General features: G+C 41.3%; 1 protein-coding gene across 1 annotated transcript in view; it reads right to left on the bottom strand.

Moving 5' to 3' along the window:
* Nucleotides 1-22,608, bottom strand: part of LOC134339780 (protein LYRIC-like) — a 117,277-nt gene that overhangs the window by 16,295 nt on the left and 78,374 nt on the right. The window contains exons 6-8 of the mRNA XM_063036552.1: nt 18,002-18,076; nt 16,816-16,905; nt 7,104-7,219 (exon numbers count right to left, since the gene is read on the bottom strand). Of these exons, the coding sequence (XP_062892622.1) occupies nt 7,104-7,219; nt 16,816-16,905; nt 18,002-18,076 (281 nt within the window). The remainder of the gene's footprint in view (nt 1-7,103; nt 7,220-16,815; nt 16,906-18,001; nt 18,077-22,608) is intronic.

A 22,608-nucleotide genomic window follows, 5' to 3' on the forward strand; every position in this document is an offset into this window, starting at 1 on the left:
TAGTTATTTGAAAGACAGGTATCAGTATGTACATATAAACAACTCGAATTCAAAACTTTTGAGGGTAACTTGCGGGGTTCCACAAGGTTCAGTGCTTGGTCCATTGCTGTTCATTTTGTATATAAACGATATATGTATGGTCTCTCAGACATTAAAACGTATATTATTTGCTGATGATTCAATTATATTTTGTAGTGGGGAACATCTGAAACAACTTTTGGATACAGTGGAGAAAGAACTAAAAATTATAAAGAAATGATTTGATACTAACAAATTATCACTGAATCGAAATAAAAATAAATTCATAATATTTGGAAACCGTGTACCAAACTCATATAGTAAATTTAGAATAAATGATGTTGAAATTGATAAGGTATCGGAAACAAAATTTTTATGCATGGTAATAGATAATAAATTAAGCTGGAAACCACATATAAATTATGTCAAAGCAAAAATGTCAAAATCTATTGCAATACTGTATAAAGCGCAAGATTTCTTAAATCAGGAATCTTTTGTATACATTATACAAAGATTATAGTCCCATACATGACTTACTGTGTAGAGGTATGGGGAAATACATACAAAACAAATACAAACTCAATTTTTCTACTCCAAAAGAAAGTCATATGAATTGTAAATGAGACAAGTTATTATGAGCCAACCAATCCACTATTTATTTAACTAAACAGTTTAAAATTCAGAGATTTCGTACATCTTAAAATAATACAAATGATGTATAAAATAAAAAATGGACAGCTACCACAAAGTATCCAAAGGTTGTTTAAAATGAGAGAAAGTCAACATGATTTGAGAAGAACATGTATATTTCAAAAACAAAGGATAAGAACAAATGTAAAAATTCATTGAATTTCAGTCAGAGGGGTGAATCTATGGAACAGTTGTAGTGAGAATTTAAAAACATGCACTACACTTAACAAGTTTAAAAATTATTTAAAAATAATTTAATGAACAAATATAAAATACATGATTTAAAATGAATGGGAGTAATGTAAATAAATGATACTTGGAATTGGATTTTGTGTTAAAAGATTATGAAATTTTTTGTTTTGATATGATGATTGATGCCAAATGTTGTATAAGTAAGTGTGGTAGGCGTAATAAGCTGTAGCTTCAGCCTACACCCTTTCGGTCTGTTTAAAAGAATATCTATGTTTTTTGTTGTAATTTTTTGTCCTATGAAATCATCGCTATCAAATCACCGTTGAAAATGATGCTTTTTGTTACGTTTGTACTGACCAAAATATATTTCATTCATTCATTCATTCAAATGACTGGGGTCTGCAAGTGAGGAAATTGAGAATCCAATTGCACAAGGAGATATTGAGGCTAAGGTCTTGAAGTTTATTGATTAGTTCTGAAGCGGTGATAGTACTGAATGCTGAGCAGTAGTTGATAAAGAGTATCCTGGTGTATGCACCTTTGAATGTATATGTTGTTTGTCATATACATTAATGATCTGGATGATGGGGTGGTAAATTGGATTAGTAAGTATGCAGATGATACTAAGATAGGTGGCGTTGTGGATAATGAAGTAGGTTTTTAAAGCTTGCGGAGAGATTTAGGCCAGTTCGAAGAGTGGGCTGAAAGATGGCAGATGGAGTTTAATACTGATAAATGCGAGGTGCTACATTTTGGTAGGACTAATCAAAATAGGGCATACATGGTAAATGGTAGGGCATTGAAGAATGCGATAGAACAGAGGGATCTTGGAATAATTGTGCATAGTTCCCTGAAGGTGGAATCTCATGTGGATAGGGTGGTGAAGAAAGCTTTTGGTATGCTGGCCTTTATAAATCATAGCATTGAGTATAGGAGTTGGGATGTAATATTAAAATTGTACAAGGCATTGGTAAGGCCAAATTTGGAGTATTGTGTACAGTTCTGGTCACCGAATTATAGGAATGATGTCAACAAAATAGAGAGAGTACAGAGAAGATTTACTAGAATGTTACCTGGGTTTCAGCACCTAAGTTACAGAGAAAGGTTGAACAAGTTGGGTCTTTATTCTTTGGAGCATAGAAGGTTGAGGGGGGACTTGATAGAGGTATTTAAAATTATGAGGGGGATAGATAGAGTTGACGTGGAGAGGCTTTTTCCATTGAGAGTAGGGGAGATTCAAACAAGAGGACATGACTTGAGAGTTAGGGGGCAAAAGTTTAGGGGTAACATGGGGGGGAACTTCTTTACTCAGAGAGTGGTAGCTGTGTGGAACACACTAGTGGAACACTAGTGGTAGAAGTGGTTGAGGCAGGTTCGATATTGTTATTTAAAATAAAACTAGATAGCTATATGGACAGGAACGGAATGGAGGGTTATGGGCTGAGTGCAGGTTGGTGGGACTAGGTGAGAGTAAGTGTTCGGCACGGACTAGAAGGGCTAGAAGGGCTGAGATGGCCTGTTTCCGTGCTGTAATTGTTATATGGTTATATGATGTTCCTGAATGGAGTAAATAGTCAACAAAATGGCATCTGCTGGGGACCTGTTATGTCAGTAGGCAAATTAGAATGGTTCCAAATGGCTTCTCAGGCGGGAGTTGATATGTTTCAACACAAATTTATCAAAGTGCTTCATTACAATAGATGTAAGTGCTATTGGACAACCATCACTGAAGCAGATTATCACGTCCTCCTTACACGTCGGTATAATTGAAGCTTGCCTGAAGCTGGTGGGCAGACTGCCAAAGCGAGAGGATAAAGATATCGGTGAACACAACAGCCTGTTGATCAGCACAAGTCTTTACTACTTGGTCATGAATCCTATCTGGGCCAGATGCTTTCTGTGGGTCACCCTCCTGAAGGATGCTCTCATGTTGGCCTCTGAGACTGAAATCACAGGGTCATCTGGGGCTGTGGGAGTCTGAGAAAGTTCCTCCATGTTTTGGTGGTCAAAGTGAGCATAGAAGGCATTGTGCTCATCAGGGAGCGTAGCCTTGTGACCTCTGTTGCTTGGTTTCACTTTGTAAGAGGTAATAGCATTTAAGCCCTACCAGAGCTGTCAAGCATCCTTCAGTGATTCAAGTTTGGTCTGGAATTGCCTACTTGCACGTGGGATGGCTTTCCAGAAAGGATACTCTGGACCTCTTGTGGCAAGTGAGGACCCCACTCGAACCAATTTTTACAGGAGTACACTGTGACTGTCTTGACGAGCTGCATCACCTATTGGTTCAGGAATTGCAAGGCATCTGATCGCAAGTCCCTGCAAAGGGTTGTGAGAACTACTGAGAGGATCACTGGGTCTCTTCCACCCATCAGAGATATTTATCAGGGCCCTTGGCATTGTCAATGATCACTCCCGTCCGTTCAATCCCTTTGACCTACAACCATCAGCCAAGAGATACTGTAGTATTAGGATAAGAACTGTTAGGATGGGAAAGAGTGTTTTGCTCCAGGCCATAAAGCTACTGAACTCCACACCACCACCCAGCTCTCATCACGCATGAAGTGCCAGTTGTGTTATACTGTTCACTTTATAACGTTTTATAAGCACACTTTATTATTTGTTAATTTAGAATCAGATTTAATATCACCTGCATATGCCGTGAGATTTACAGCAACAGAACAATGACATAGATGATAAATAGAGAAAAAAAAACTTAGTTACATTAAGTATATATGTGTCTATTAAACAGTTTAGTTAAAACAAGTAGTGCAAATAAAAAAATAAGAAAGTAGTGAGGTAGTGTTCATGCGTTCAATGTCCATTTAGGAATCAGATGGCAGAGGGGAAGAAGCTGTTCCTGAATCACTTTGAGTGTGGGCCTTCAGGCTTCTGTACCTCCTTCCCAATGGTAACAATGAGAAAAGGGCATGTCCAGGGTGGTGGGGTCCTTAATGATGTGGTAATATCATTTTATGTGTTATGCGTTTGAGTTATATGTAGTATTGCGCACCTTAGTCTGGAAGGACATTGTTTCATTTGGCGGTATAGATATGTACGGTTGAATAACAATGAACTGAACCTGAACTTGAACTGAACCATGAAGAAATTTGGCTGGCACTCAGTGTAATGTTGAGCTGTTGTTAACTATCAACTACAGTATGTTGTCATTTAGCTGGGACATTAGACATTAAACCGGTGCTCAAATACTCTTTTGGAAGAATGTAATTAAGACATTGTGACATCTTTCAAAAAAGGAACATGGGTGTAAACTCAGATGCCTTGTTTGGTATCTATCCCTCAACTCACATCATTAAAACAAAGGAGTGAGTTTTACTGATAGCACACCAAGCTTGCTTAAAGGCATTATGTCAAGATAAGGAGTGACTATGAAAGGTGCTTTATAACATTTTTTCTTTAACGTGCATTCATATCAAATGCAAATTTCAAAGCTGTATGTTCATAACATCGCTGATCATATTAGATGATAACACTGAATATTTACAGTAAATGACAAAATATTAATCTAAGCATTGTGGATATGTTATTTATAGTTCTGGCTAACACACTACAGGAAGCCTCACAGAGGTGTTGCTTGGCTGGAGGATGTTAGTTAAGAGGAAAGATTAGCTTGCAATATTAAGAAAGAAAGGACAGTATAATTAAGAAGGATTAATTTTCCCAAGCAGAGAAGTAAATAGCTGGGGTGGATGCTTTGTGTAGCGGTGAGGTAGGTGTACAATTTAATATAGTTTATCAAAGGATTTGTGGGGTTACGTGTTGGAAAAGATGATTTCCATTATTAAGAAGAATCACAGAAATGTAAAACGTTGGCCACCTTGTATATGTGAACTAATCGTACTAGCAAGATAATGATCTATAGCAGCGATCCCCAACCACCGGGCGCGGACCGGTACCGGGCCGCAAAGCATGTGCTACCGGGCCGTGAGGAAACGATATGAGTCAGCTGCACCTTTCCTCATTCCCTGTCACGCCCACTGTTGAACTTGAACATAGGGTTGCCAACTGCCCCATATTTGCCGGGACATCCCGTGTATTGGGCTAAATTGGTTTGTCCCATATGGGACCGCCCTTGTCCCGTAATTCCCCCGCTAAGGTAGAGTGTTCCTATGAAACCTTTCGGGCCAAAATGGCGTGAAGCGAAGAAGCAATTACCATTAATTTAGGTGGGAAAAATTTTTAAGCGTCCCCAGACCCAAATAATAACCTAACAAATCATACCAAATAACTCATAAAACTGAAAATAAATAACACTAACATACAGTAAAAGCAGGAATGATATGATAAATACACAGCCTATATAAAGTAGAAATAATGTATGTACAGTATAGTCAGGAAGATGAATGCAAACAACAGGAATTCTGCAGATGCTGGAAATTCAAGCAACACACATAAAAGTTGCTGGTGAACGCAAAACCAATTTGTGGGGGAAAAACATCGGCACGTACACGCACACGCACGTTACGCATGCACACACAGGTGCCCGTGCAAGGCTTCATGGTCATGGTAGTCCTTCCTGGGGTAAAGTGTCCCGGGATTTGACTGCTACTTTTGTCCGTTATTTGGGAGTGAGAAAGTTGGCAACCCTAACTGTAAAAGACACGATGAGGTGAGTTTAACCCTACTTGAACCCCCCCCGGTCGGCCGGTCTGCAAGAAAATTGTCAATACTAAACCGGTCTGCGGTGCAAAAAAGGTTGGGGACCCCTGCAGATTACTGTAATTCAAGTGCTCAACTAGGTGCTCTACATACATACATACATACATACATATTTATTTATTTATTTATTTATTTATTTACTTACTTACTTACTTACTTACTTACTTACTTACTTACAGAGACAGCATAGAACAGGCCCTTTTGGCCCAATGCCTCATCTATTTAACCCCAGCCTAATAACAGGACAATTTACAATGACCAATTAACCTACTAACCGGTATGTCCTTGGAATGTGGGAGGAAACTGGAGCACCTAGAGGAAACACATACATTCACGGGGAGGATGTATAAACTCCTTATCGGAATTGAATTCTGAACTCCCAACACCCCAAGTTGTAATAGTTTCACGCTAACCAATATGCCACCCTGATGAGGGTTGGTGTTTCCCCCACTCTTCTAGGCAATAAGTTCCAGACACACACCATTTCCTGAATAAGTTTGTTCTTAAACTCCTCTCAGAACCTTCTAATTAGTTTAATTCTAACAAGGTTCTCCAACTCCCTAATTCTTTGATAAAGAATTTTAAACCTTCCTAATTATACTGTCTAGGTCTCTCCAAGTTTTATATACTTTCACTAAGACTTGCTTCAGCTTTTTTTTTGTCCAAAAATAAACCAGCTTAGACAATTTCTTCTCATAGCTAAAATTCTCCAGCCCCGCAGGAAATTTGTATACATCCTCTGCAAGTTATCAAGTGATGTCACATCCTTTCAGTAAGGTGGCGACCAGAACTGTGGATCTGCTATAGTTAACAAGTGCTTAAGCCATCCAGTTCCGGCATTATTCTCTTGCTCTTATGTTCTGTGTATCAGTCAATAAATAGATGCATGTTCTACATCTTAATCACCACTTTGTCCACCAGACTACCTTCAGGGAGCTGGGAACATAATCTCTGCTCATCTGCTCTCAACAGTATCATACCATTTATTGTGCATTCCCATACCTTACCCACACAGCTCTTCAAAACGATGATTTCTTTCTGAAAATGCATCTACTACCAACGTAAGGCTGAGTAGCCTTTTATTACTAAGTTTAACGCTTTCTCCGCATCTCACTGGCTTCCAATCATTCAGAAATATGCTTGAAGTCAGATAGTATGGAAAATTATGGCTAAAACCACTATCAATTTCGGTACAGCTAGTCTTTTAACTGCACTATTCTGATTGAAAGCTAGTGTTCCAATTCCACTAGAGCATCTTCATTCCACCTAAATTCATAACTACCCGTCTTCTCTTGGTATTGCGATTTGAAACACATTCTGTGCTCTCAATTCCTTTCCACCTCATTTCTGCCCCGGTCAGTGTTGAAGTAGTTCAAATCCTCTACAGAACTGGCAACTTTTTTTTTCATTTTTTGCAAATTTACCTACATTTTTGAATTAGGACACACTTCTGTACCATAGGACATGAAGAACACCTGAAGCATTTCATTGGAGTTTCTGTTTGGGTACAAACTTCTCATCATTACCTTCAGCTTCTCCTTCTCAACTTCTTGAACTATTAAGATTTCCTCTCCTGTCCAGTTGCCCCATTCCTCTGTTGGTGGACTCCAATCTGAGTTAAGGTCAACTGCAAAGGGGTCATCTATAAAACAAAGATATTCAGGCTATAATTTTAACCATTCAGTGTCATGGATTAAAATAGTTCAAAAAAGATCAGAGATCCAGCAAAGGTGCTCAGTTCGGGAAGAAACTATTCAGTCCATTTTAAAAATTCACTACCTTCAACTTCAGGAAATTTATTCACGAATGAATGCCTTGGTAAAGCTGGCAACTTACTGAAACTCATTACCTGCCTGATTTAGTCATAATATGGAAGGAGTAGAATGAGATCTAATGGCAATTGCTCTACTTCTTTTCGTGAAGTAACTTTTAATTGGTATAAATTCTTCAAGTGCAAGGACTGACTTATGAGGAAAGATTAAAAAGAATATTCAGTGGGGATCATATGAAGGAGAGCTGATCTCACAGAAACATTTTTTTGGTAAGGTGGCAGTGTTTTCCCTCTCGGGACCCAACCACAGGTGTTTTTGTCATTTTTACAATCGAAAGACAACGCTGGGCATTAAGAACTTCAAGTTCTGCAGGTCTAATCCATCAGCAAGCTGCTTGTTGTTGGAGGACCTGGTCTTTGTGCGAACCCTGTTACTGCCTGCTACAGAAGGGTGCCAGAGTCAGTGCATGAAGGCAGTGTGCAGTCTAACAGAGAGTGATTGGTTTGGATTTTTCTCTAACAATTGCAAGACCCTGCTAGACATTGGAAATGTAAAATGCTACAGGTCCATTTTCCTTGTTTATTGGTGAGACATACAACAGGGGAACTGTGTGGCCTTAGCTGTAGTGGGGACTAGGCCTCAAGATGCAGGCTTGCCTGTTGCAACAGTCCAGGAGAGGAGACATCGGAGCAGAGTGCAGTGTCCATGCTGAGTTGGGGGCCTGCTCCTCCCATCGGTGCTGTCCTCTAGTGTTCCACTGGTAGAATGACAAGCTGGATTGCGTGCGTGCGTATGTTTATCTTTGGACTTTTGAAAACTGCTTGTTCTTGCTGAAAGCATCCATGTACCATCAATTTTCAGGACATTTCATTCAGGGACTTTGGGTTATATTTTTTTTGTAAGTACATTTACTTGCTGTACGTTTATATGTGTCTTGTGCTGTGTTTGATGCCAGTACTGTGTTTTGCACCTTGGCCCCGGAAGAACACTCTTTCATTTGGCTGTATGCATGGGTATTCACGTATGGTTGAATGAGAATCGAACTCAGACTTGAACATTCAGAGAGGACATGAACAGGGTAGATACTGTGAGGCTACTAACACTTAGGAGGTGATAGTCATGGCGGACAATCAAGAAAATAGAAGTGGTCACTATTTTCCTTTTGCGGCTGGTGTGAGGATAAACCACTCAGTTTAGCACTGGCATGCACACAATTAAGAATCTTCTGCATTGCAAACAATGTGGTGCAGAATAACTCTCAGCTTTTCCAGTTCCTACATAGCCCATTGATTTCTCTCTCAGGTGCTTGTGCAAACAACGAGCTACTTTTGCTGTGTACTTATCTGCTATAATTCAAGAGCACACCATTGCCCAAACTCAATTCCTTTACTGATGACAATAAATGGAAATCTTATATTCATCAGAGAGGATTGCGTGGAAAGGGTATGGGCAGAATTTTACATGCAGCTGGAAAACTGATGTTTGAACATGTTCCGATATATAGCTTACCAGTTAAAACACAATGGTAGGAATTAGTTGCTGCCTGCTGTCTAACTCTAACAACACTTGAGACACCTTCTTTTCAGGATTACATCACACTCAGGTGATGCAACTCCTTCCAACAATTTGTTTATATGCAACATGAGTTTTTATATGGCACCGATGGATTTCATGAATGTCCTGCAATATTCAAGTGGATATTAATAGAAATATTTATATCATACAATACCATTCTTAACTAGTCTCGGCCTGAAACGTCGACTGCACCTCTTCCTATAGATGCTGCTTGGCCTGCTGCGTTCACCAGCAACTTTGATGTATGTTGATGGTATAAGATTAAGCTTTGTCTAATTTTCCATCAGCACTTGTTGGATATCTGATGCAATGTTTGGTTGTGCCCAGTGAAATGCGAGTGGGTATAAATGGAAGGGTTAATCAAGCGGTCCAGGTATTTGTGGCTGAATTGCTCACCCCAACAGATTGTTTTGGTGGCAATGACTTCAAATAAAAACCTCAACTTTACTTCACCTACATTTCAGCAAACAGCTGTAAGAGTAAAGAAAAAATGGTTTCTTTCTAAAGATCTATCAATTCTGTCTCATCAAAATCTCCAGAGTAAGTGCAGGAAACTGCCTGACAGAACGTTCTTTGTGATGTACAATCAATGAAATTATGCACCCAGACCCAGCTCAGTAATACTCAAAGAACATAAGAAAATGAAACAGGAACAGGCCATTAAGACACTTGTGCCTAATCCACTATTCAATAAAATTTACAGCTAATCTTTCACCTCAGCCACAGTTCAAGTGTAATCCCCTCAGCCCCTTAAAATCCAAGTATTTACTATGGTTACCTTTGAATATATTCAGCATAGTTCTAAGGAATTCACTGAAAAAAAAGAATCCAATTAATACAGGACTGCATGAATGGCTCTGCTGTGGAGAAAAATAATCATAGTCTGTCCCAAGGGATTTCTTTGCTCAATGTTTCACCTCAGGGACAGATCTTGTGCAAGTTAACCTTTAAGGATGTGATCCTCTGTCTGACCACTTTGGTTACTTTAACCCCAGGTTGCAGATGCCACAGTGAATTCCACAAGATGTAACTGTGCCATTAATGAAAACAAAATTCAGAATGCATACATGAGTTTATTAAAAAAGGTTTTAATTTGACTTCCATGACTATATTTACAATATCTACCATTATGTGCTATTTCTTAATAATGAAAAAATACCAAAAGCATTTATTAGATTCTAGGAATTTTCTTCAAACAAAACTTTGCATTGTTGACCCAGAGTTAGATGGTTATGTACTACAACCTTTACCCCACACACATACACACACCTCCCCCCCACCCCCTAAAAGAGTCTAGTCAAGGAGCCAAAACTCAGGATGGAATTTACATCAACCACCTATAGTTTTATGGGAACTTCGCTGAGAGTAAAGAACCTACTTAACATGGATCAGTTAAATACAAGTTAAAAAAAAGACATTTTCTAGAAAGCAGTGCATGGTTATTGCCAAGTATAGTTCTCAAGGTTTTGGAGGATTACTCCAGGGAGGCTGAGGAAAGCTGGAAATTTGAGGTCATTGGAAAAGAATGAGTTAAGATCAGGAAACTGAAACAGAATAGGTTTCTGAAACAGAAAGCTGTATTCAACAGTAAACAAGTATGGCAAAGAAGAAAAGGAAAGTTGATTCAATTGTTTAGAAATGGGAACGCAGAGATTTGTAGTGTACTAAAACACTGATCAAATTACTGTGAACTCCCGATGGGATTCTACTCTCTACCCAAAAGTGGAAATTCTTGAAAATGCGGTGTGAACCAGCAATAAAGGTGGCTTATACCCAGAGCCAGGGCCAACTGCTGAATGCCACGCGTGCAATACCCAACTGAATCATCCCAAGGTTCAATCATCTCCTGCCACTTTGCTGCACAATATCAAGGGCTGCAACTCTTTAAAAGGTACATTCCCCACAGCATTTATATATGCCAGCAACAGACACTTAGACTGCCTTGAAGTGAAAAAGAGTTCAGGGAAAGAGCGAAATGGTTTCCAGAATCACAGAATGGTGAACCACAGGAACACAAGGGTGTCCTCAACATACCTTAAGTGACCAATCACAGAGCCATAGCCAAAAGGACGCTTCCAAGACTGGAGTGCTATCAGAGGGACCACTACTGAGTCTACCACAAAATGAGAATCCATGGAGTAAAATTCTGGGAAAAAATACCATCTGTAACTTTAAGTAACTACAGACTTTAGACTTGAGCAACTTGCCGTCAGTTTTGAAGTCACATCTCCCAAAGTTAGCTGACTCCATTCAAATAGTAAAATATCAACAATTTGCTTTTACTTTTTTAACGGAGTCTACTTCATGCTGGTTGTGATGTGGAGTTTACTGTTGCAATAACGTTGATACAGTGGAAGAAAATTAAATTTTGCTATCAAGCTTGACTAACTCAGTATTAACAGGCTCATGAGGGTGACAGGATAAACATAGAACATAGAATAGTACAGCACAGTACAGGCCCTTCAGCCCACATTGTTGTGCCAACCCTCAAACCCTGCCTCCCATATAACGCCCCCCCACCTTACATTCCTCCATACACCTGTGTGTCTTGCTTGTGCCAGCTAACAACAGATCATATCAATACTGAGGTATTGCTGACCTTTGTCTGAGAAGCAAAATGACTGACAGCCTGGAAATGCAGTTCTAATTTTGTGTACTGCATCTGTAAACTGGCTGATATCTAACGTGCTTCTTCAAGTCACTAACCAAGTACATTTAGCTGTTGGCTATTGCCCACGATTTACTGTCCAAATTTAAGATGTAACCTGGCATTGGCAGAGTCTTGAATGGCTCTCCGCGATCACGTATTAAAGGTAACAGGGTAATTTCTCTGACAGACAGGCAGAATTGTGGGTTATGTTAACCATGACATAATTTGGTGTGCAGTTAATGTCAGGGAATGTCAGACGCAATAACATGAATGGCACATAAAAGTGCAACTGAATCGTGAAACATTTAAACAAATATGGCACTTCACGATCCAGTTCCGATTAACTCAACCCCTGGTATGAGGAAGTTATTGCTAAATGCAAGTTTGATCTCTTTCTTGTAAACAACCCAAGAACTGGTGGGAAGCAGCTCTTTTTATTATTTGCAGTTCACATTGTTATACTAGTGAATAATTCATTAACAAGATTATTGATAGCAAATGTTTTGTTTTGAAGAAACTAACTTATTAAAGTAAAAAAGCAAAAGTTTTCAATTCCAATTCCATTAAATATATTGGTACATGAAGGTGATAAAAATAATTTGCAGAAGTTGGACATTGTACACATGCCAACTAAGACATTACGGGTTATGTTAACCATGACATAATTTGGTGTGCAGTTAATATCGGGGAATGTCAGACGCAATAACATGAATGGCACACAAAAGTGCAATTGAATCATGAAAACGAGAGTTTTCTGGACAGGACCTACAGTGAGGTCGTTACACCCAGGACACAGGAAGAGAGTAGGAGGACGACGATGAGCAAAGAAAGGATGCTTGAAGTACAGGAGACCCCGGGAGATGTGCCTCTCGTAAACAGGTTTTCCCTCTTGGAAGCTGTCGGGACAGAAGACAGTGCCAGTCTGAGAGGCGGACGGGTCTGTGAGTCAACAATTGGCGCTGAGGCAAAGTCGAGGAGACAGACGTCAGGCAGAGCCATGGTAGTAGGGGACTCCATAGTGAGAGGTACAGAAAGGGGTTTCTGTGGCAACAGGCGAGATTTAGGGATAGTGTGCTGCCTCCCTGGTGCCGGGATCCAGGATGTCACGGACCGATTGCAGGGAATCCTCAAAAGTGAAGGTGAACTTCCGGTAGTGATGGTGCATGTCGGCACAAATGACGTGGGGAAGAAGAGGAAAGACATTCTACAGCGTGACTTCAGAGAACTCGGAAGAAGGCTGAAAAGCAGGACTTCCAGGGTGGTTATCTCCGGTTTGTTTCCAGTTCCCCGTGCTGGAGTGGTCAAGAACAGGGAGATAATGGATCTGAATGTGTGGCTGAGGAACTGGTGCAGGAAGCAAGGATTTACATTCTTGGACCACTGGGGTATGTTTCGGGGTAAGGATGAATTGTACAAAAGGGACGGGTTGCACCTTAATAAGCGGGGCACCAGCATTCTGGCAGGCAGGTTTGCCTCTGCAACACGGGTGTGTTTAAACTAAGTAGTGGGGGGAGGGGACGAACTGGAAATATAAGGATGGAGATAAAGGGAAAGTGAGAATAAGAAAAGTTAAGAAAGACAGCAGAATCAACAGAGCAGAAAGCTCAAGAAGGGATCGTACAGTATGGCCAAGTGAAACAGGAATTGATATGGGAGGTGAGGGGAGTAATGAATTAGAAGTATTGTATGTGAATGCACGGAGTATAAGAAATAAAGTGGATGAGGTTGTGGCACAGTTGGAAATTGGTAAGTATGATGTTGTGGGAATAACAGAGACATGGCTTCAAGTGGACAGGGCCTGGGAAATGAATATTCAAGATATACGTCCTATCGAAAGGACAGACTAATGGGCAGAGGGGGTGGGGTGGCTCTGTTGGTGAGGAATGATATTCAGTCCCTTGCGAGGGAGGACACAGAATCAGGAGACGTAGAGTCAGTATGGATAGAACTGAGAAATTCTAAGGGTAGAAAGACCCTAATGGGAGTTATCTACAGGCCCCCAAACAGTAGTCTGGATATAGGGTGCAAGTTGAATCAAGAGTTAAAATTGGCATGTCGCAAAGGTAATGGTACAGTTGTTATGGGGGACTTCAACATGCAGGTAGACTGGAGGAATCAGGTTGGTACTGGACCCCAAGAAAGGGAGTTTGTGGAGTCCCTCTGAGTTGGATTCTTAGAACAGCTTGAACCGCAGCCTACCAGAGAGAACGCAATTCTAGATTTAGTATTGTACAATGAACCGGATTTGATCAGGGACCTCGAGGTAAAGGAGCCATTAGGAGGTAGTGACCATAATATGATAAGTTTTAATCTACAATTTGAGAGGGAGAAGGGAAGCTCAGAAGTGTCAGTATTACAGTTGAACAAAGGGAACTATGGTGCTATGAGGGAGGAGCTGGCCAAAGTTCAATGGAACAATACCCTAGCAATGGCAAGTGTTTCTGGGAATAATGCGGAAGGTGCAGGATCAGTTCGTTCCAAATAGGAAGAAAGATCTTAAGGGGAGTAAGGGGAGGCCATGGCTGACAAGGGAAGTAATGGACAGTATAAAAATAAAAGAGAAGAACTATAACATAGCAAAGACGAGTGGGAAGCCGGAGGATTGGGAAACTTTTAAAGAGCAACAGAAGGTAACTAAAAGGGCAATACACGGAGAAAAAAATGAGGTACGAAGGTAAACTAGCCAAGAATATAAAGGAGGATAGTAAGAGCTTCTTTAGGTATGTGAAAAGGTAAAAAATAGTTAAGACCAAAATTGGGCCCTTGAAGACAGAAGCGGGTGAATTTATTATGGGGAACAAGGAAATGGCAGACGTGTTGAACAGGTACTTTGGATCTGTCTTCACTAGGGAAGACACAAACAATCTCCCAGATGTAATAGTGGCCAAAGGACCTAGGGTAATGGATGAACTGAAGGAAATTTATATTAGGCAGGAAATGGTGTTGGATGGGCTGTTGGGTCTGAAGGCTGATAAGTCCCCGGGATCTGATGGTCTGCATCCCAGGGTACTTAAGGAGGTGGCTTTAGAAATCATGGACGCATTGGTAATCATTTTCTAATGTTCTATAGACTCAGGATCAATTCCTGTGGATTGGAGGGTGGCTAATGTTGTCCCTCTCTTCAAGAAGGGAGGAATGGAGGGGGGTAGTGTTGTGTATCTTTTCATTCACAACATTAGTGAGGGGGTGTTTTGTTTTTTCTTTTTTTGTATCTTACCTATCTTTTTTTTCTTTTTGCCTGGATGATTGGGAGGGAAACACATAGCAAGTTCAAAGAGATTCCCCAGGGAACTATGAGAGTTGAGAAGCTAAGTAATGTTTTAGATTGTAAGAGACAAATATGAAACATTTTTGAATATTTGGAGCCCTTATTTATAGCTCCGATGATGAAGATCTTGGTTCCTTGGGGGAAAGTAACAAATATATATTAATTTTATTTTTATCCCATGAGCATGTGCAAACCTTCCAATATTCAGGCGGTCTCTTTTTTCTTTCTTTCTTTTTTTCTTTTCTCTTTAGGTAGGAGTATATATCGGGGGGGGGGAGGGTAGATATTATTTTTTCATGTACCACTTTGAAAACTCAATAAAAATTATATATAAGAAGGTAGGAAGAGAGAAAACAGGGAATTATAGACTGGTTAGCCTGACGTCGGTGGTGGGAAAGAAGCTGGAGTCAATTATAAAGGATGAAATTACGACGCATCTGAATAGTAGTAACAGGATTGGTCCGAGTCAGCATGGATTTACAAAGGGGAAATTGTGCTTGACTAATCCTCTGGAATTTTTTGAGGATGTAACTATGAGAATGGACAAGGGAGAGCCAGTGGATGTAGTGTATCTGGACTTTCAGAAAGCCTTTGATAAAGTCCCACATAGGAGATTAGTGGGCAAAATTAGGGCACATGGTATTGGGGGCAGAGTACTGACATGGACTCAAAATTGGCTGGCTGACAGGAAACAAAGAGTAGTGATTAACGGGTCCCTTTCGGAATGGCAGGCGGTGACCAGTGGGGTACCGCAGGGTTCAGTGCTGGGACCGCAGCTATTTACAATATATATTAATGATTTAGATGAGGGAATTAAAAGTAACATTACCAAATTTGCCGATGACACAAAGCTGGGTGGCAGTGTGAAATGTGAGGAGGATGTTATGAGAATGCAGGGTGACTTGGACAGGCTGGGTGAGTGGGCAGATGCACGGCAGATGCAGTTTAATGTGAATAAATGTGAGGTTATCCACTTTGGTGGTAAGACAGGAAGGCAGATTATTATCTAAATTGAGTCAAGTTAGGAAAAGGGGAAGCACAACGAGATCTCGGTATTCTTGTACAACAGTCACTGAAAGCAAGCATGCAAGTACAGCAGGCAGTGAAGAAAGCTAATGGCATGCTGGCCTTCATAACAAGGGGAATTGAGTACAACAGCAAAGAGGTCCTTCTGCAGGGCCCTGGTGAGACCACACCTGGAATACTGTGTGCAGTTTTGGTCTGGGTTTGTATACTCTGGAATTTAGAAGGCTGAGAGGGGATCTTATTGAAACATATAAGATTATTAAGGGATTGGACACGCTGGAGGCAGGAAGCATGTTCCCGCTGATGGGTGAGTGCAGAACCAGAGGCCACAGTTTAAGAATAAGGGGTAGGCCATTTAGAACGGAGTTGAGGAAAAACTTTTTCACCCAGAGAGTGGTGGATATATGGAATGCTGTGCCCCAGAAGGCTGTGGAGGCCAAGTCTCTAGATGCTTTCAAAAAAGAGATGGATAGAGCTCTTAAAGATAGTGGAATCAAAGGTTGTGGGATAAGGCAGGAACTGGATATTGATAGTGGATGATCAGCCATGATCACAGTGAATGGCGGTGCTGGCTCGAAGGGCTGAATGGCCTACTCCTGCACCTATTGTCTATTTGTTTTTAACTGTGCATAGTAGTAAATAATACTTTATCCAAGTGTCTCATTGTGCATACCACAGATATAATTTATATGTTCCAATATGTCAATTTAAATCTGAAAGCTGTTAACCTTTACACACTATAAAGGTAATCTCATTGTCATTCATTGCTGCCGTGCCACACCACACTTTGAGAGTACCCTCACCAAAAAACACTGTAAAGGTTCAAAAAGGCTCATAACAAATTTTCAAGGACAATTAAGGGTGCCCAATAAATGCTGACCTTGCTGGTGATATCCAGATATCGAAAATGAACATAAAATATGTGGATAAAGGAAGGACTCCCATACCTAATCCAAGCCATGCTTCATCAATTACATGTGAGGCACTCAAGTGACATCTGGCTGGGCTATCTTGAGATGAAGTATTGTCTTGGGTAACTGCGGACAGAAAGAACATTTTTTGTCAAACCAATTCATGATGTCTTTGAATATCGTTCAGCTCGTAGCATTATTTATAAGACAAGAATGTGAACTGATTTACTGATTTTATGGAGATGAAAATATAGTTTGCTAGTAAGTGGTCTGTGTTAAGTTTGCACATTCTTACTGCTACCGTGAGTATTCCCCCAGGTGCTCTGACTTTCTCCATGTTCCAAAAAACATGCAGATTTGCAGGTTAATTGACCACTGCAAATTGTCCCCAGTCTGGTAGGGTAATCGTTAGAAGGTTAAGAAAGTAGGTTACAGTGACATTGCGATTGCTCTGAGAGCTACAATGGACATGCTGGGCTGAACAAGTTCTCCCATGCCATAAGGAAATTAGGAAAACATGAGGTGGGAGATCAAAACCTCCATCAGAAAATTGTATGGTCAAGGCACTGGATATTTGGAGGTAGTCTCTCTGGCAACTGGGGTCAAAGGTGGGTAGTCAGAGACTGTGGGAAAATTAGTGAGTGAGGAAGGAAGTAGTGTAGAGATGCACGCTTCAGTATGGTGCCGCTCAATGAGAACATGGTTGTACAAAAATAGTTACTCTTAGGACAATAAGGGGAAATTTCCGCAACGGTGCTCCAAAGGAATTGCACAAGGAATGAAGTTATTTGATGCAACAGGAAGTGTCTGGTCAACATTCTGGTGTGATGCAAAATGACCGAGAAATGTTATGGTGTTTCACCCCATCCACCTTTTTATTTCAATAGTGTAAAACGAAATGAATATTATTTACCAGAAGCTTTTTGTTTTACGTGCTGCAATATCTGAGAAGACCCGATGGAAATCAGTGCCTCATGGCTCTTTCTGAATACAGAACCCCTTTACTGACAATCCAACTGCTGTTGACACTATTTATTGAACATAACATAAATTACTTATCCTTTAATGGATGGGACAACTTAATTGCAAATATTCGAATGTCCTGTTGCTTACTGGCTGCCACACAGTCTCCCTTATTTATGCTACAGGTCGATGTACTGCATCTGCAATTAAATGAGCTCTCCATAAGAATGTATTGTCTTAAGAATTGTTGAACACTTACTAGTTTCAGGTGGATCAGGAAAGGCTCCAAAAGTCACGGGAGGGTTTTTTACACCTGCCTTATTGTCCCAAGTTCCTAAACACAGATCAGCAAAATCAATTCATGACAAAACATAAAACAGTTTGAATTGTTTAACATTACATTTTGAACTAGCAACTAGTTCTACAATTTGCCATTCCCAGCAACAAAACACTGCTATGATATTATGGATTAGAAGTGTGTATCCTCTTAGTTATAAAGTTATACAGCATGGTAACAGGCTCTTTGACCTAACTCATCTATGTTAACTAAGCTGTCTGCTAGAGGTAGTCCAATTTACCCTATCTATATCCATGGCACATATCCCTCTAAACCTTCCCTATCCACGTACCTGACCAGGTGTTCACATCTCTACTACTTCCTCTGGAAGCTCAGTCTATATACCAACTAACCTCTGCATGATGAAGTTGCCGAAAGATCCCTTTTAAATTCTTCTCCCCTCACCTTAAACCTATACCCTCTAGTTTTAAACTCCCTGGGAAAAGGACCAGTCTGACTCTCCATGATTTTATACACTATCTATAAGGTTACTGCTTGGCTTCCTACGCTCCTGAGCAAAAAGAAAGTCCCAATCTATCCAGTCTCTCCCTATAGCTCAAGCTCTCCATTTTTGGTAGCATCTTGTGAACCTTTTCTGCACCCATTCCAGCTTAATGACATCTTTTCTATACCCAGGCAACCAGAAATGCAGACAGTATTGTCGTGACTAGATCCCTTTGTAAACTTAGTTAACACTTCCCCAGTCCACACCACCACTAATTCTGACATCGTCCACAAACTTCCTACATCAACAATACTTACTTCCTGCCCGTTTCGTTGCTGGAGCTGAGGGCAGCAAATTGTGAAATGAGGAACAACAATGGAGCCAGCACAACTCCCTCCAGTGTTGCAGCAGCTTCAGCCACAGCAATTTTACGGAGTGCTCAATTTTAAACCCAAACCACCCACTGACAAGTGGTGAATGATGAATAAAGTTCCGTTATTCCAGCATGCTCACGACTTTGAGGGTGCCAACCTGGCATATTTCTGGACTACTTGATGTTACTCTCTAATGGAGTCATCGAGAGATTTAGCACAGAAACCGGCCCTCCACTTGACTGAGTCCGCACCTAATTAACCCCAGTTTTTATTTTCCCCATATTCCCATCAACTCACAACACTCACCCTACCACTCACCTGCAATTGGGGGCGACCTACGATTAAGCTACCACCATGCTGCCTTTGGAAAGTGAAAGGAAGCCAGAGGAAACCTGCATGGTCACGAGAACGTGGAGCTCCACATAGATCCTACCAGAGATCGAGACTGAAACTTGAAACTTACTCATGCTCCATTACTCTGGCATTGTGAGGCAGCAGCTCCTTGGGTGTCATCCTTGTTCTAATTAATACTTTTAATTTACTTTTGTTTCACATGTTATACAGTAGTAAGATACATTTCGCAGCAGCCCCACTAAGTTTAAAGTGAGCACGGGAAACAGAAACAAGTGAGTTCAAGGCATCATGGAAGATGGAGCGTGAACAAGTTTCACAGGAATGCGGGAAATGGAACAAGATATTTCAGGGCTCTTGTGAACTTAAGAGGAACGTCCTAGTAAGTTTACAGGGAGCATGGAAAACAGGTCCCCAGTGAATTTAAAGGGAGTGCAGGAATGGGACCCTCCGAATTAAAAAGCAAGAGAAAAGTTCCCACTGTCTTTAAAAGGAGCTGGGTGCCCTGGTTCTTAAGAGAAGCATGCAAACTGGGACTTGGGTGTGCCCAAGGGAGCGTGGGAATCAAGGTCCCCAGAATGCCAAAGGGAACATGGAACCAGGGATCTGAGCACTTCAAAGGGGGCGTGGGAACAGGGAGCTCCCAATATGTCATCAAAATAAGCATATGGGTACTGGGGCTCCAATGTAGCAAAGGGAACATGAGAATTGGGAGTTCAGTGGTAAGCGGAGCTCCAATATATTAAGGGGGACATGAAAACGAGTGCCCCCAGCATGCTAAGGGGAACATGGGAACTGGGGTTCCGGTGTGTAAAAGGAGCTTAGGAATCAGTAGCGTGTGAACCAGCAGCCAAACTGTTAGGGATTCCTGATCAAGAGGATGGCAGTTTATTGGAATTTGACTGCAGCTCTGTGTCTGAAATTAGACCAACTAGGCACCATATTGTACTAGCCCATACTTCTATAGTGCTACTAATCCCAACTAGAACATACTGTCAACCTCCACCATTCACATGATCTCTTTGATTTGTCCCTTCCCCTGAAGTATGGAATACGGAATTAAAAAAATCAAGCTGCTGGAAGAACGCACTGGGTCAAGTAGCATCTGTGAAGGTAAAGGGATGGGTGATGTTTTGGAATTGAGACACTGCATAAGGACTGAAAGGGTAGAGGGAAGATAGCCAATACATAGCAGTGAGAAGGAAGTGTCAGACAGAGGACAGTAGTTGACAAGAGGAATCAGAGAAGGGAGGGATGATGAATAGATAGAATCTGGTGGGTGTGGAGCAGTGTTAAGAAAGGTAAACAACAGGAGGGGAAACACAGTTAGATTGGTATGTGGTTGATGGGTAGATGCAACCAGGTGGAGAAAGGTAATAAGCTTTGATAAAGACAAAAAAAAGCAAAGGAAAAGGTTGATAAAAGGAAGGATATCTGCATGGACTGACGGAAGTGGGAAAAACATACAAGGAGTGAGTTACATGAGATTAAAAGACTCAATGTTCATACACTTGGTCTGAAGGATACCCAAGTGGAAAATGAAGGTTGATCTTCTAATTTGTGCTTGGTCCCAGTGTGACAGTGCAGAAGGTTGAGGACAGACAGGTCAATGTGCTAATGGGAAAGGGAGTTAAAATGTTGTGCAACAAGATGGCTGTTGGTGGCAGTGCACGGTTGCTCTACAAAATGATCACCTAGTCGAAATTAGATCTCACCAATGCAAAGGTGACCACATCACAAGAACTGAACACAATAGACCAGGTTGAGGAGGTGCATATGAATCTCTGCCTCCCCTGAAAGGGCTGTTGAGGTTCCTTCCTGGTGGTGAGGGAGGAGGTGAAGGGATAAGTGTTGCACCTCCTATGGTGGCAGTGGGAAGTGCCAGGGAATGAGGGGCAAGTTGAAGGAATAGGTGGACCAATGAACCATTTATCAGGTGCAAACAACAAGAATTCTGCAGATGCTGGAAATTCAAGCAACACACATAAAAGTTGCTGGTGAACGCAGCAGGCCAGGCATTTATCAGGTGTTTGTCTTTGCATGTGTGCTGTGGGGACAATAAAGTGTCATTCCTACAGTATGTGGTGGTGGGGGGGGGGATGTGAGGCACAAAGGGAAGACGAGACTTTTTACTATGTATGCTTTGGACTACGGGATTAATGGATTTGTGGCTAAATTTGCCAATGATACAAAGATAGGTGGAGGAGTGGGTAGTGTTGAGGAAACAGAGAGCCTGCAGAGAGACTTACATAGTTTAGGTGAATGGGCAAAGAAGTGGCAAATGAAATACAATATTGGAAAGTGTGTGATCATGCACTTTGGTGGAAGAAATAAATGGGCAGACTATTACTTAGAGGGGGAGAGAATTCAAAATGCAGAGATGCAAAGGGACTTGGGAGTCCTTGTGCAGGATACCCGACAGGTTAACCTCCAGATTGAGTTGATGGTGAAGAAGGCAAATGCAATGTTGACATTCATTTCTAGAGGTATAGAATATAAGAGCAGGGATGTGATGTTGAGGCTCTATAGGGCACTCCTGAGACCACACTTGGAGTATTGTGTGCAGTTCTGGGCTCCTTATTTTAGAAAGAATATATTGTCATAAGAGAGGGTTCAAAGAAGATTCATGAGAATGATTCCAGGAATGAAAGGGTTACCGTATGAGGAACGTCTGGCAGTTCTTGGGCTGTATTCCCTGGAGTTCAGGAGAATGGGGGGGGGGGGGCGGGAATTTCATTGACACATTCCAAATGTTAAAAGGCCTGAACAGATTAGATATGGCAAAGTCATTTCCCATGGTAGAGGACTCTAGGACAAGAGGGCACGACTTCAGGATTGAAGAGTGTCCATTTAGAACAGAGATGTAGAGAAATTATTTCAGTCAGATGGTGGTAAATCTGTGGAATTTGTTGCCACGAACGGCTGTGGAGGCCAGGCCATTTAAGGCAGAGATGGAATGGAACGCTGGTGGAGATACAAGAGAATGCAGATCTGGAGCTTGGAGCAATACACAAAACAATGGAGGAACTCAGTGAGTCAGGCAGCATCTATGGAGGGAAGGGGACAGTTGACATTTCAGGTCGCAAACCTTCGTCTGGACTGAAAGATAGAGGGGGATAGCCAGTAGAAGTAGGTGGAGGGGATGAAGCAAGTGATAGGGAATCCAGGCTGGGAAGTGGTGGTGGGGTTGGAGCTTGTTGACAGTCTGATGGGGAAGGGAATGGCACCACAATCTGGAAGGTGATTGGTGAAAGTGACAAAGTATTCGAAGTAAATGTGGAACGTGGAATGGGGGAGGAAGATGGGGAGGTCAGACAAGAATAGTGGCTGAGGAAAAGTAGTTGGAGGAGTGTGTGAGT

Source organism: Mobula hypostoma, chromosome 2 (genome assembly GCF_963921235.1).
Source record: "Mobula hypostoma chromosome 2, sMobHyp1.1, whole genome shotgun sequence".
NCBI lineage: Eukaryota > Metazoa > Chordata > Chondrichthyes > Myliobatiformes > Myliobatidae > Mobula > Mobula hypostoma.